We start from the raw sequence: 15,907 nt of genomic DNA on the forward strand, positions 1-15,907 counted from the left end.
TGGAAAGCAGTATGGAGATTTCTTGGAAAGCTGGGAATGGAGCCACCATTTGACCCAGCTATTCCCCTTCTTGGTCTATTCCCTAAAGACCTAAAAAGAGCATGCTACAGGGACACTGCTACATCGATGTTCATAGCAGCACAGTTCACAATAGCAAGACTGTGGAACCAACCTAGATGCTCTTCAATAGACGAATGGATAAAAAAAAATGTGGCATTTATACACAATGGAGTATTACTCTGCATTAAAAAGCTACTTTGGATACAAAATACAAATATAATAAAAATAATCATTGAGCATAAATTTTTTAAAAAATATTTTCAACCAAAGAGAAATTTGCTTTTCTAATGTTAATGTTAGATAAACTTATATCTTTACAAATAAACACTGGAACTTATATAAACAAATTACCACAGGGAATGTATTATTTAGTTAAAATGAGTGATAGAAAGATTTTTACAATTCTTTTTTTTTTTTTTGTAGGGGTACAAGAGATTGAACTCAGGGACACTCACCACTGATCTACATCCCCAGCCCTATTTTCTGTTTTATTTAGAGACAGGGTCTCACTGAGTTATTTAGCAACTCACTTTTGCTAGGGCTGACTTTGAAGTCGTGATCCTCCTGACTTTGCCTCCTGAGCCACTGGAATTACAGGCATGCCCCACAGTGCCTGGCTACATTTCCATAATTTTATTAGGACACAAAAAAACTAGTTAACTTCAATAAATTCCACAGTGTCTACCATTAATTCCCAGTCATTCGTTTATATTAGATAAATGCTAATTTCCTGTCTTTCACCTTTTACTGACAAATAAGAGGGAAAGGTAAAACCTGACTCCAAAATGATGCATAGTGTGATAAAAATAATTAAAAGCGGTTTAGTATTTATAATGTTTTCTATTAGTTAGATTACATTTGTCATTGTCTGTATTAGATTTAAAAATCACATCCTGAAATATTTTTAATATGATTATAATTTTGTTATATAATAGCTCAAATGCTTTATACACCTTTATATTTGTTACTAGATGAAAGTATTATGTCATTTGAAAAATAGAGAAATAAAAATAAATAACCAACAGCTAATCACAACATATTAATTTACTTTCAATTTAAATACTATACTTTAGGAAAATTTTACATGATATTTTCTTCAAGTAAAACATTTAAGACAAATTGTGATAGGTTTAAATATTTATCTTCAATTTGTTTTCTTATTTCCAACTTGACTATCAAAGTTCAGATAGAAAGTTATATTTCTATCATGCTTAGTAAATCATATTAGATTTATACTTAAATTATAATTAAAAAGTTATTTACCAGCATGGAAATCTATTCCCACTGCAAATGAAGTTCCCGAGATGGGCATCAAAGCATCCATTTTGTCACTTGGTTCAAGAGGTATTCCCCTGATTCCCTCATGAACAGAGTACATGAGAAATGATTCTATACCTAAATTAGGGGGGAAACAATATAAAAATAAATATTTAAAATTAAAATAACTCAATCAGTATTATTTAAATTAATAATGTATTTCTTAGTCTTTTAAAAAATTTTTGATTGAACACTACCCTTTCTTACTAGCTAAAAGGTAGGGAAATCATGGTTTTCATCTTGAGTGTACAACATGATCTCTAGCAGGTTGGTTAAAACAGATTCCTGAGCCCCTTTCCATGGGCCCCATAATGTGGAATTCTGCAAAGTTCCCAATTGGTGATGATGGTATTAGCATGGGAACATCATTTCCATAACCACAGAGATAATTATTTATTACTGTTGCTGTTCTAATATATATCTAGATTTTTTTAAGGAAGAGTAAATTTCTTAAATCCTTTAGAACACTAGACATGCACCAACTGCTTATCTTTTGCTATTAATATCATACTTTTCCAGCATTAAAAGCATACCCTAAAATAAGCACATAAAAATAACCATACTACCAGAAAATTATATGATAATCCTTATCAATTTAGCTAATATATTAGAAAATACTTATATATTCATATTGTTTTATTAACATCAAGATTCCTAGATTTATATCTGTTTCTGTCATTTTTTTTTATTCATGTGGTTTGGGCATGTTAATTTCTCTGTAGTTAAGTTTTCCCAACTATAAAATGGTAATAATAAGAGATCTACCTCATAAAGTTATGAGGATAAGTGAATTACATGCATAAGGTGCTCAAAACTAGGCCTAACATATAATAAGTACAATACAAATAATTTATTAAAATTCAATAAATAATAATGCTGGCATATAGTTTTTAAGTAATATAAAAGATAAAATTTAGCTCTAATCACCAGATATAAAATATCATTCCAGAACCAAAGTTCTTTGGAATAATAGAACTAGAGATTATAAAATAAGAAACAGCAAATATATTTTTAGGTTGCATTTCTTTGGTAGAAGTGCTACTGTCCCTAAATTTTGCAAACCTAGTTCTTATATTCTCCCTTATGCCTTCTATAAGTTAGTTGAAAAGTAAACAAAACTAAATCAAACTATACATTAATTATGGCCAATTGACCATTTCTTTTTATTTCAATTTTTGCCTATTCAAGTTGAATGTAGAAGCTACTACATTTGGTTAATGTTTGATAGTAAACTTCATCTTATTTTCTTTGCAGGAGATATTCTATGCAAATGTGTCACATAAATAGTTGTTAAATTATATTACTAACACAATTTAAAGATTATGCCAAAAATAATGTAGTTATGTATGTATGTATATATATATATATAATTTCTTTTCAAAGCAAGGAATATAAATTTTTTCACTCCTAGGAACACAGTTTACCCAAAATATGTTTAAAACATATGCATAATAGTCATTTGATTAATGGTCATATTAATTCTCCTTAATTTTGAATAGTAGCTGGAATTTTTTTCAAAGTTAGGAAGTCTTAAAAGAAAAAACAGTGATACTTCAAATATTTCTGATATACTAAAATTTTACATGTATAAAACTAAGCAGTACACCATTTTCCTATTAACAAGATAATATTATTTTTCTAATGTTTCACTGACTTTGGTTGCATAAAATCTGCAATCTGGTAGATTAAGTAAATGCATTAAAACTAAAAATTTTCATACCTTGACATGACATGCGGTTCTTTTGGAGATAATATCCCACTGTACACATGCAAGTCCTTGTAGTTTCAGATGTTGGTAAACAAAGCTGTGAGCATCCACCATTATTTAGGTGGCAAGAGTTGCTGCCTACATAAAGGAAAAAAAATACACAAAAAGAAAAAAAGAAAAAGAAAATTAAAAGAGTTATTCAATATCAAAAATTTAGCAAATATTTTATGCCTTTAATTCCTAAATGTAGCTGCTTCATATTGATCAGTCTCACATTTTATTCTTCCAAATAATTTGAATTAGCAAATTATAGTTAAATTTTGTCCTTCAGAAAAAGCAAATAGAAATACATGAAAAGATTATAGTGACAGAAAAGCAAAAGAGAACTGATTATTCATGAACACTATCGTAGTTCTTTGATATGATGTAAGAACACAGAAATTGGGAATGTTTATTTTTTTTGATTTGGAACTTAACTTCATCTCCATAGTTATTTCCTTTGCAAATATATTTTATCCAAATGTGTCACATAAATAGCTATAAAGTTATATTACTAATACAACTCAAAGATCATGTCATTTAAAAAACGAGGCATGTGTATGTATAAGTACTTTATTTTTAAAAAATAATAAATTTTTCCATTCCTAGAAACATAATTCTCTAAAATATATTTAAACACACCCATAAGAGTCATCTAATTAATTGGCATATTAATTCTCCTTACTCCTTTACAGTGTCAATGACAAATATTAGTCAGGTAATCACAGGTAGGCATTCTATAAAGATGTTCTTTTGAATTTACTAGGCCCAATATGCTAATTAAAGCTGTAGTGTAAAGTTTAGTAATTTACAATCTTACCAAGCAAGTTCATTAAATATCCCATCTTTACAACATTTTTATTATTCTAGGACATGCAATGCCATTTACTGGATGTTCAAGCTCTGATACTAAGTGCAATAAATCCAGTGAGAATTACAAAGCATGATGAAAGCTATATATCAATAGCGCTCTATGGGAAATTTAAAATACCAATGCAGTTCATTATTTCTCATCTCCTGAATTCAAGATAGTCTGATGGGATTTAATTGTTCATTCAAACCTGTCACAATCTCTGTCATTTTTGAAATGTGAAATGCTCTCATTTGGGGAGATTTCTCATAGGTGTATCTACCACATTCTCTGCTCATTTCTTATAGATATTGTTCTGTCAAGGCTGAACTTTACCTTAAGTAACCCAAAGTTTTCAAACTGTTACAATTATTTTCTAAATTAACTAATGAAGACTAATTGATTCATTTCTTTCCCCCCCCAGCTTACTAAAGATGATATTTCAGCTCTCTTGTTTTTTAAAATAATAAGACAATCATATTAGTATGTGTGCAATAATTCTTTATTGGCCATATATATATTTTGTTGTATTGAAGGCATGTGGATGAACATTAAAATAATGCCTATCTATAGAGATATGCATATAGATAGAGATTAGTTTTTATGCCAATCTATAACAATACACATATAGATAGAGATTAGTTTTAACTTTCACTAAAGCCTGAACAACTGTAAAGAGATTGACAGATTATACCTAACTATAAAGTATGAAGAAATACCACATGGAGAGGAAAAATAAGGGGAACAAAGTAAAGAAACAGGTTAGGGAAGAGAATGAATTCATAAACATAAGACAAAATGAGGGGTTGTATAGCTTTGATAATATCAAAAGTATGTGAAAAGAATAAAACAGGAGCTTCTGGGATGGTACAATTTTGGGGGGTAGGGGTACCAGGAATTACATTCAGGGACACTCGACCACTGAGCCCCATCCCCAGCCCCATTTTGTATTTTATTTAGAAACACAATCTCTCTGAGTAGCTTAGTGCAACTTTTGCTGAGGCTGGCTTTGAACCCTCAGTCCTCCTGCCTCAGCCTCCCAAGCCACTGGGATTACAGGCATGCCCCACCATGCCTGGCTACAATGGTACAATTTTTAATATAATTGCAATAATAGCAATTATATTAAATAACATTAAATTGTATTAATTATTAATTATTTAATTTAATTAAATATGTATGCATATGTATATTATATAATACATAAATAATATATAAATATTATATTTTCTATAATTATTTAATTATATTATATTATATTGAATAATATAATTGCAATAATAGCAATTTTAATACATTTAATACATTTTAATAACTGTGGGGAGATAAAAAATTAAAAAGTATTTACAAAGTCACTATTTATAGTAAGTATCCTTTCCTATTAAATATAGGTGGAGTGGGAAATAATATAGTGATTTTTGTAGTAATAATTCATATAGTGATTATCTATCAGGTTAGAAATACTAGCTTGAATTGAAATTTTGTAATGATATTGATGTTCAAACCTCATGCCCCAAATGACTACTGGAGCTAGAAAGTCCATTTGACTAACAAGAAGTCTCAGCTCTCCAGTGATCTGTGTCAAAAATGATAAATGAATCAACTAATTGTACTTTGAAATCCAAAGAGATAGTAATGTTAACACCTTAAAGAGTCCTAAATTGCTCATATTTCATACTAATGAAGCTTTTAAGCTACCTGCAGTGATTCTGTTAATGGGATTGTCTTTAATACAGATGATTTTACCAGCATATTCTTCAAGAAAAAAAAATGGTATTTTCACTGCATATTAAACTTAGTCATATTACATCTTTAATTTCTAAGTGCTAAGGGTCTGTTCATAGTGTATGGTACATTTATCTGTACTTATAGGGACAAATTTTTAAAATAAGGATAATCTGGTTAATAAAAGTTAGCAGGCATAGTGGCACACACCTGTAATCCCAGGAGCTGGGGAGACTGAGACAGGAGGTTCACAAGTTCAAAGCCAGCCTCAGCAAAAGAAAGGAACTAAGCAACTCAGTGAGATCCTGTCTCTAAATAAATAGAAAATGGGACTGGGGATGTGGCTCAGTGGTTGAGCACCCCTATTTTCTTTTATTTATTTATTTGTCTGTATTTATTTATTTATTTATTTGGTGTTCAAGCCATCAAATACATGGTCTCACACATTTTAGGCAAGTTACTTTTCTACCCGAAATAAGCTCAGTAATCATTTCAGATTAATTATTGAAGTAATTATTTTTAAAAGTTTTTAAAAAATTTCTTTTCATGAAAAAACAAATATATTTCCCTCTGAACCTCACAAGTAAGGCTTCTAGAACAAATCTGCTCCATCCTCATTGAAAAGCATTGCTTTTCTCCATTTTCTCTCCTGTTGTGCAAGCCGGCACTCAACTGATACCTCCAATAATTCCTGCCTGATGGTTGTCACCTGTCTTCTGCAATACAGATCCTGTTGGATCTGAACTCTTCCTCCTATTCTTTTCTGTTTTTGTCTCTCTGCCCCAAATCATTTAGATGAAATCATTACATAGTGTCCAATTTTTTTCATGAAGAATTTCCTAGAAATAAATACATGAAACTGAAGATTTTCATGGCAAAGACTAAAATAAGGAAGTGGAATACAGAATTTTTTTTTTTTTTTTTACAGGAGAGAGTTCTATTAATGTCATGAATAATAAAGCAAAAACTAAGAAAGAGCCAGCAGGTGTATAGTTGTACAGGATGGCAGCTCTAATCCAATTGCCATTTGGGCAAGGTGACAAATCCACCTATGTAAACCATCTGTTAGTTCTCTCACTCCATTTCACTACACACCATTTGGAAAAACAAAACAAAAAGGCTAAATGCTTATAGCCAAAGAATTCAATGCTTTTGGATATGAAATCTTTACATCTTATATCCACTTTGTCTACTTGAAATTCCATAGTTCATTCAGTTTCTGGGCTTAATTGTATTTTGTATGTATTTCGCTGGGATATTTTTTTTTATTCTATTTTCTCATTAAAAAAAAAAATCCACTAGGAACTATCTCTTTGAAGACCTGACACAATAAGATATGTAAGGCCATTTTGTTAATATTTTAAAAGTTCATTATGTATCATAATACATAACTTTTAAAGACATTTCTCCTATAGTATTAAGCAACATTTTCCTTTTTTTGTTAAATTAGAAGCAAGAATAAAAACTTCTATTGCTGGAATGAGGAAATAGTATGAAAAAAGAGAACATTATATGCTCAAAACATGGCATGAATTTCCAAGTGTGACTTGCCTTGCTGTGCTTCTTTATCATATACTTTCATATGAACAACCCCAGAAGTCTTGTTTCGTAGGATGGTGGGGTTTCTTCCATCTCTTTTGTTACAGGTTCCCAGCTGAGCTAAGTTTTGGTCTGCCCACCAGAGTTTCTTATCTATAAAATAAAAAAGATTTTTAAAGGAGAATATAAATATTTTATTAAATAAAATAAATAGCTATTAAAATGTAATACATTTTGATTTATTTTGTTCTATTTAAAATCTAAGGGAGTTACTAAAATCACATTTACTTTGAAAAGTGCAAACTACAGTGACATATTATTCAAAATTTCCTCCTCCTTTCCCAAGTCTTTAACTTTTCTTTTCCCAAAAAAGAATCAATAATATTTTATGTATTATCTAATACATATTATATTGATAGAAATAAGCATACTTCAAATCAATATGTAATACAGAATTTTTTTATTTTTATACTTAAACATAACCATAGTAGCTTTGTGCTGTATGTGTAAATAAATAGCAGAGTCCAACAAAATAGCTAAAGAAAATTACAAACATGTTGTTCTCTAGCTTTCTGTTTGCTAATTGTATTTTAGTTTTTAATAACTTTTATTTTCCATTACTGGATTCTTCACAATTATAGTAACTATTTTGATTTCTTGTGCAGAAATACTTGCAGAGAAATACTCCTTTCACAGAAATACTTGCACAGAAATACTCTTTCTTCAAAATTTTATTAATTCAAAGTTATAGAGATATGATATCATGACTTAAATTCTAGATGAAAACAGTTTTGCAAAGAAAAAAATTGCTTAAACATTAAGTAATTAGTGAATTATTTTTTAAAAAGGGTAATACAATTGTTCTTGGTGTTATTACTCTTTGCATTTTTTTAGTGACCCAGAAGTTAAAACACTATACCAGGACAGAAGCAAGTATAATTCTAATAAATGTTATTTGTTTTCAGTTTTCTATATCAGCCTTTAATAAACCACAGAAGACTTGCTAAGATTGTGATGCAGGACATAAATATTAAGAATTTTGCAATGTAAAAATAAAGTTTTCATAAGCAAATAAGACGTTGATTTTAGAAAGAATATTCTCATAATAAATGACAAATAATAAGATGATTTTGAAAATGAATAGCAAAGACACATTTAGCATAATATATATAATTAGAAAACGACTAATAAAAGACCAAAATCATCTAGAAAACTGGAAAGGGTGAGATTAATAAGAATAATAGAAATTATTAGATTTTTGTCTTTCATATCAGAAAAAAGCATGATATGTAATATTACGTATACATTTGATAGAACCCTGGAAGAACTTAAACAGCTATAAAAGATCTGTTTTTGAAAGTGAGACTGAAGCTGGAAGGGTTAAATTAAATGGTATTCTGTTAATGACAGTCTTTTTGATTATTTTGTTATTATGTGTATATTACTTCAGAATTTATAAAATTAATAAAAGTAGTAAATTAAAAGCAAATTAAAGACCTGGCAAGAGGAATATAAGTGTAGGGCTCAGAGCCTTTCTGGGTGGTCTCTGACACAGAATAGGTCCAAAATAAGTTTTTGGTTTTCAAAGTAGCCTAAATCAAAATGTGTTCCATTTCTATCTCCTAGACAAAAGCACCTCACCATGGAGACATTGCTAATTGAGTGAGGCTCAAGGTCATCACAATGGAATTCCAGGAAATTTTGTTCAGGACCAATGTTAACTGAAAGCACCACTCAAAGAATTTTCCTTCATTACTAACCCATTAGGACCCAAGGGGCCTTGAACAGGAACAACATGACACTTAAACTTAAAACAGTCAAGAGGCTGGATGATTTTCAAAGATGTATCTCTGTGCAAATTCTCATGTTTCAGTAAGCTATGACCTAACATATCATGACTCAGGATTCCATTTTTTCAAACCTGAATTTTTTAACAAATTTCTACAGCAAGATCATACAAATTTTTTTATGATTACTTTTTTTTTTCTAGTTGCTATGGGAATTCAGTGGAAAAAAAAAATACTTCCTTGACATTCTTTCTTCCTATCTAGAAAGTAGCCACCCTATGCAGATGCTATGAATGATCACCCTACAAAAATTCCCTTCCGTTTTCAGCCTGCTAGAGAAGACTAATTTTCACAGAAAACAATCAAAATGTCAGGTGTTCTGGGAAGTAGAGGTGACCATGTAATCCAATTCTGTATTAAACTTTTTGATCAGGTGGTGCTTCTAAGAGTAACCCAAAATCATGTCAAATTCCCAGTTACTGAGAGTAACCAATTAAACTCTAATGTGCTGGTAAAGGATTATTAAATAAATGGGAGAAGGAACTAAATACAAAGAACCATGACCTTGAAGACTATGACCAAAGAGTCCCTGGCCCATGAAAGACCATTAGGACTTGAACAACAGGAATTTCACCAGTGACCAATGTGAAACTGAGACCACAGTTATTCTGGAAAAACTATTCTAGATTGTTATAGTCCTTTAAAAACATATTTAGTTTACTCCTAATTCTTGAGATTCTTCAAAATCTTCTAATTATATTCTGTTTCAAATTCAAAATTACCTACAATTTTTAAAACCCTACATAAATTGAATTTTTTCTACCTATTGAGACTTCTTTCTAATTCTCCATACTTATTATTTCATGATATTAATGCATTTATTTATTCCACTAATATTGTACCAATGTGGCCCCTGAACATTGAATCTTCAGAAGTGTGAACCAAATTAAAACTCTTTTTTCATTAAAATTTATCCTGTTTGCAATGTTATGCTATTAGAAACAGAAAATAGACTGATACCAGCATCTATTATGTGTAAAATACCATTCTAGATGGTGAGAAATTGACAGTAGACAAGACAAATAAGGTAGGTGCCTTTATAGACTCTATGTTCTAGTGATACAGACAAAGATGAATGAACAAATATAAATAATAAATAAAGACTGTGATTAATATCATAATAGAACTAGGCACATTCCATTATACCACACTGCCTTTCAATGGAGAAATATGAACCCCAACTTTAGAGAAGTATTTCAAACTCCCACATAGTGACACCTCTGTTCCTCAGTGACTCAAAGTTCTCTACAGACAGAATTACATGGTTTTATATAATTGTGGCTTTTTTTCTATATTTCACTTGTACTAACGTTGGCTTCTTATCTAGAGAGAAAAGCTCCTGAGAGCAAGAATGCTGCTTTGTATTTTTTGTATTTTTCACAGAACTTTGCCTTCTTTTGAACTGAACATGATGTACATATTCCCTAAATACCTATGAAATGATTGGGGAAATACATATCCCTAAAAATATCTCCCATTACAACTCATAACTTATAAAACATTTAAATAAGACCCTTTCTCCCAGCATCTGAGAATATTCTCTTTTCCTTTTTATATATTTCAATTTTTAAAGATCCTCCAACTTCAAGTTATTTGTTTTTTACTGTAAGTACTACCTGGAGTCATATTCAGGTTGTCTCAATTTTTTTGTCTTATGCTATTAATGACAAAAATATGCTAGAAATTTCAGAAATTATTAGCATTTTAAAAGTGCTTAAATCATATATAAGTGATTATGAGAAACTGTGCTTTACTGTTACATGCTTAGGTTACACAAACCTTCATACTCATATGCTTGAATCTGAATCCCTAATATCTCAGATTGTGACTGGATTTATAGACTGGGTCCTTAAAAATAGCTCAGTAACTATTATGTGTAAAATACCATTACACATTTATATATTTTATATCAGCCCATTACTGGGCTGATATAAAATTATAAGCCCAGTAACTCAATAGCCTGAGGAAGAAAGATCCCAGTTCAAGGTCAACAGGCTGGGGAACTAATATATATATATATATTTTTTTATATATATATTTATATATTTATATATATATTTATATATATATAATATATATTTATATATTTATATATAATATATATTTATATATATATATAATATATATGTATATATTTTATATAAAAAAAATATATATATATATATATTTTTTTTTTTTTTTGCTGGTGATGTGTCTCAGAGGTAGAGTGCTATTGGGTTCAACCCCCAGCACCTCAAAAAAATAATTAAATTAAAATGTATATGTTATGGTAGGTCCTAATCCAACATAATTCAGTATGACTGGTGTCTCCATAGGAAAGGAAAATTTGGATGCATAGAGGAAAGGCCATGTGAAAACAAAAGGAGACAGCCAGCTACAGGCCAAGGAGAGTAACCTCAAGATAAACCAACCCTGATGACACTTTGATCTCAGACTTCCCACTTGCAGAATTGTGAAAAAAATCTCTATTACATCATCCAGTCTAGGGAACTTGGTTATAGCAGCTCTAGCAAAATGATATATTTGCTAATAGAGATTTTGAAGGAATCTTGAAGACTTTACAGAAGGAGGAAAGAAAGTGTCAGTCTAAACTTTGTCATAACAATTATATACAGTAGAATAGATAATACTATTTAATAAGAATCTACTAAGTTCCAGACCTTTAGCTAGACTCTGAGCACAAGAAAACTTGTTTCATTTAATCACCATAAATGATTTATGGTGGTGTTTTCTGCAGGGTCAGGGACTGAACCCAGGACCTTGAACATTCTATGCAGGTGCTCTACCACTAATATACCTCCTGTTAAAGATGAACAAATGAAAAGCAGGTAATCAAAAGGTCACACAAAAGGAATGTGACAATAACTTCCAGTCAATATTACTTAAATTTCAACACTATTTCCACTACAGAAATGCACTATACATAAAATAGTCTCACACTGGACCTAATAATACTATACTCTGCAATGCAAACATAATTCAATAAATACAAATTACAGTTTTATTCTAAATTAAAGAAGTTGCATATACAAATGTTTATTATAATTCTGAAATTTTGATAAGAGCTTTACATCTTAAAACACATCATCAAAATTTATAATGTACTTTTGAAGTTATTGATATTATTTATTTTGATTGAATTGTGCCAGAATTGTTGAGACTCATGAGTTAAAATCAGATTTTCTCAAACACTAGACTTTCACCTTTAAAAGAGAAGATATAATTCCTAGCTACACTTGAATTTCAGATAAAACACAAATAATTTATTAGTATAAAAATTTTTATTGTTTGTTTGAAATTCAAGTTCAACTGAATGTTCTGCATTTTATCTGGCAATTTTATCATCTCTGCTCTCTCTTAGAACACCAAAATTTACAAGAAAGTAATGAAAAAAAAGCATAAAACTACAAAAATAAGAAATAGGAGAAGGCCAAGGCAACAACAATAACAACAACAACAAGAACAAAATAGAAGTTTAAAGGTAGATCATAATTGGTGACTGATTTTATAGATAAAATGAAAATCTAGACCTACAAGAGGAAGAGGCAGATGCAAGTTAATTTTCACTGCAGGACTTCAAAATTGATCATAAATTGTGGGCCTGAAGACATTTAAAATGGGAATATAGGTGTAATAGATGAAGGGCGATTGTTTAGTCTAAGAAGCCAAGTACAGTGTAGAGTTCCCTCCCCAAGCCTCGTAAAAAACGATACTGCCCAGAAGGACAATTGAGGAGGCCCAGTGAGGATTAAGTAATAATCTACATTAAAGGATGCCAAATTTGAACAATATCTGTAATATATACAAGGTGGGTTAAAATGCGGATTGCTAGGGATTCCAGAACTGATCATTCTGTAGGTCTAAGCTGGGGTCTGAGATCCTGAATTTATGAAAAGCACAGGTGATGCTGAGGTCCTGCTGCTGCTGCTCATTCCGTGTGTCTTCAATCCAGACAAACATCGGAATCACCTAGAGAATCTTTGAAAACATGCCTGGGTTCTGCCCCCAGATTTTTATTTTGCTGAGTTGTTTTGACCTATGTGGCTAATCCTATCATCATATTTCAAAACTCCTGCTACTCAAATGTACAACTGAGGTTAAGAACCACTGACCAAGCCCCCGGTGCCTTGGCATGCACCTGTAATCCCAGTGGATCTGGAGGCTGAGGCAGAAGGATCCCAAGTTCAAAGCCAGCTTCAGCAACCAAAAAAGAAAGAAAGAGAAAAAAAAAAAAAGAACTACCAAACAAACTGCTAAATCAAGAGACCCAGGCTTTATCTCCCAGATGAGATATTAAGAATTCTCTCATTTGGGGAAAACTATTTAGCCCAATACTTTGAAGAAACTGATAACTGAGAGGTTCCGTCTCCCTAGAGAAAGAGATGGAGGGCAAGGGAGAAAGGAAGGAAGGAAGGAAGAGACGGAGGGAAAAACAAATAGATGAACTAAAACCTATCAGTGTTTGTTTCTTTTTTTATTTATGCCAGGTATAGTCAGGGCATATAACCATTGAAACACATCCACCACATCCCAGCCCTTTTTATTTTGAGACAGAATCTTGCTAAATTGCTTAGACCCTTGCTAAATTGCTGAGGCTGGCTGTGAACTTGAGATCCTCAGGCTCCTCAGCTGCTGGGATTATAGGCATGTGCCACAATGCCTGGCTCAGTGTAGATACTTTAGATGAGACTTACTGTTACATATCCCTGCCTCTTGAAATCACAATTTCCAATAATCATGAGAAGGATAAAGAGAAAGTCAAGAAAAAAATAGATAACTGAAAAATGACTACTGTATTCATCAGCTTTTCATTACTGTAATGAAATTCCAGAGAATGGTTAACTTTATAGATAAAGAGGTTATTCAGCTTACAGATCTGGAAATTTAAAGTCCAAATAGCATAGTGCATGCTATGTGGCAAGAGATACACCCTGGCTGCATCATACCATGCCAACAGCAATGGCAGGAACAAACGCTGAAGTGAGATAATTATGTTCTGAACCAGGAAACCAAAAGACAAGGAGCAGCCAGGCTTGTTCCTTTTATAAGAATACTGTCATGATAACTCAAGGGTCACAGTCACAGGAGAAATGCCTTCTGAGGGCAGGATCCCCAATGACCCAAGCACCTTCCACTAGGCCTCAATTCTTAAAGGTTTCATAGTACCTTTCAATATCACTACCCTAAGGGACCAGACCTCCAATCATGTTGGACACTTTGGGAACATCCAAACTGTATACAAACCATAGCAACTGTATTATAACCAAGAGGCAAAACTAAACAAACTAACAGGAAAACAAGAATAATATTCAAAGAAAACAGAAGCACCAGCAAAAATTGAAAATAAAATAAAACAAAATTAAAATGAGTGAATAGCCTTACCTAGACAACAGAAATCACATGCTTGGAGCAATAGTAAGATATAAAGACAATTTAAAGAAACTAAAATTTGAACCTTTGGAAATTAAAAGCATTAGAGTTGAAATATAAATTGTGATAAAAGTTTATATTTGAAGGAATCCTCAAAGAAAAAAAAATTTTTAAAAGAAGGGAAACAAGAAACAGAAGATGAAGTTTAACTGTCTGAGTTACATGAATTTAGAAAGAGAAAATTGAGAAATAGAGAAAAACTATCAAGGACACAACATTGGTGTTCAGAATTGAAGGACCTGAGAATTTAGATTGAAATAGCCATATATATTCCTGGTATGAAGGAAGAAAAGGGACACACAGTATCATAAAATGCTAGAATAAAGAGGGCAAATAAATGATTCTAAATTTTTTCACAGAGGAAAAAATGGTGAATGATCAAAAGATAAAGTAGAAGAATAGCATTAGACTTCTTATCTGCACATTAAAATTGAGAAGACAATCAACTGATCAAAATAATTTCCAACACAGATCTCCATAAACAATTAATCAACTTAAAGTATAGAACAAGACATTTAAGACAACATTGTCTGTAAATTCATCAGCACTGCTTCTCAGAAAGCTCCTGGAAGCTTGACTTCACTAAAACTTAATAACAGTAGTCTGTGGAAGAGCATGTGGTACCTAGGAAGAAAAGACAGGCAGAAAAGAAACCTCCAATGTGATGATGGGATGGTTCATAGATTCCAAAGATGATAGCAACAAATCTAGAGATGAAGGTTCCATATAGAAGCTGAAACTCAGAGAATTTCAGGAAAAATGCATGCTGAGGAGAGGGCTTGTGAGAGCTGCAGCTCCAGATTCCATGATATCAAGTCAAACAATAACCACAACTTTTAAAAAATCATGAAGCATGACAAAACCTATCCAAACAAATAGCCAAAGGGCTTCAGATGGTATCTGTAGATTGGGGATTTGGTAGAGAGTGGGAAATGCCCATTTTATGTATAACTATCCATCCCTTAATCTTCACTCCTTATATCTAACTGCATAAAACACATTTCTACCTGAATGTAATGAAACCATCTCTACAACACCAAAGTAAAACTCATTTTATTTTTCCTAATTATTGCATCTTTCCTAATTATGCTTCTTTTTCCTTGTATGAGAGGATGAAGATCCTCTCATCTGAGGTAAATATCAGTCATCTTTTTCCTCCCTTCCCAACTTCATTGTCTCTCCCAAGCCCAGTCTAACCTGAGAAAACTCTCTTAATTTTTACCCTTCCTATCCCAGGGATGCATTGTACAGAAACTCTTTAGTTCTGTGTTTCATAACTTCCCAGGTTCCTGACTATCATTGCTCAAGAAATACCAAAGTGATCTTTCTGGAAGGTAAATGTGAGCACACTGCTCTGTCTCTAAGCCTTTTCGTTAATTGGTCCTGGTGGCA

General features: G+C 31.6%; 1 protein-coding gene across 1 annotated transcript in view; it reads right to left on the minus strand.

The window, feature by feature from the left end:
• The window catches only part of Lrp1b (LDL receptor related protein 1B), a 1,807,788-nt gene that overhangs the window by 528,148 nt on the left and 1,263,733 nt on the right, over window positions 1-15,907 (minus strand). Inside the window, exons 33-35 of the mRNA XM_015479144.2 lie at window positions 7,251-7,391; window positions 3,098-3,223; window positions 1,324-1,455 (exon numbers count right to left, since the gene is read on the minus strand). Of these exons, the coding sequence (XP_015334630.1) occupies window positions 1,324-1,455; window positions 3,098-3,223; window positions 7,251-7,391 (399 nt within the window). The remainder of the gene's footprint in view (window positions 1-1,323; window positions 1,456-3,097; window positions 3,224-7,250; window positions 7,392-15,907) is intronic.

Source organism: Marmota marmota, unplaced genomic scaffold (genome assembly GCF_001458135.2).
Source record: "Marmota marmota marmota unplaced genomic scaffold, marMar, whole genome shotgun sequence".
Classification (NCBI taxonomy): domain Eukaryota; kingdom Metazoa; phylum Chordata; class Mammalia; order Rodentia; family Sciuridae; genus Marmota; species Marmota marmota.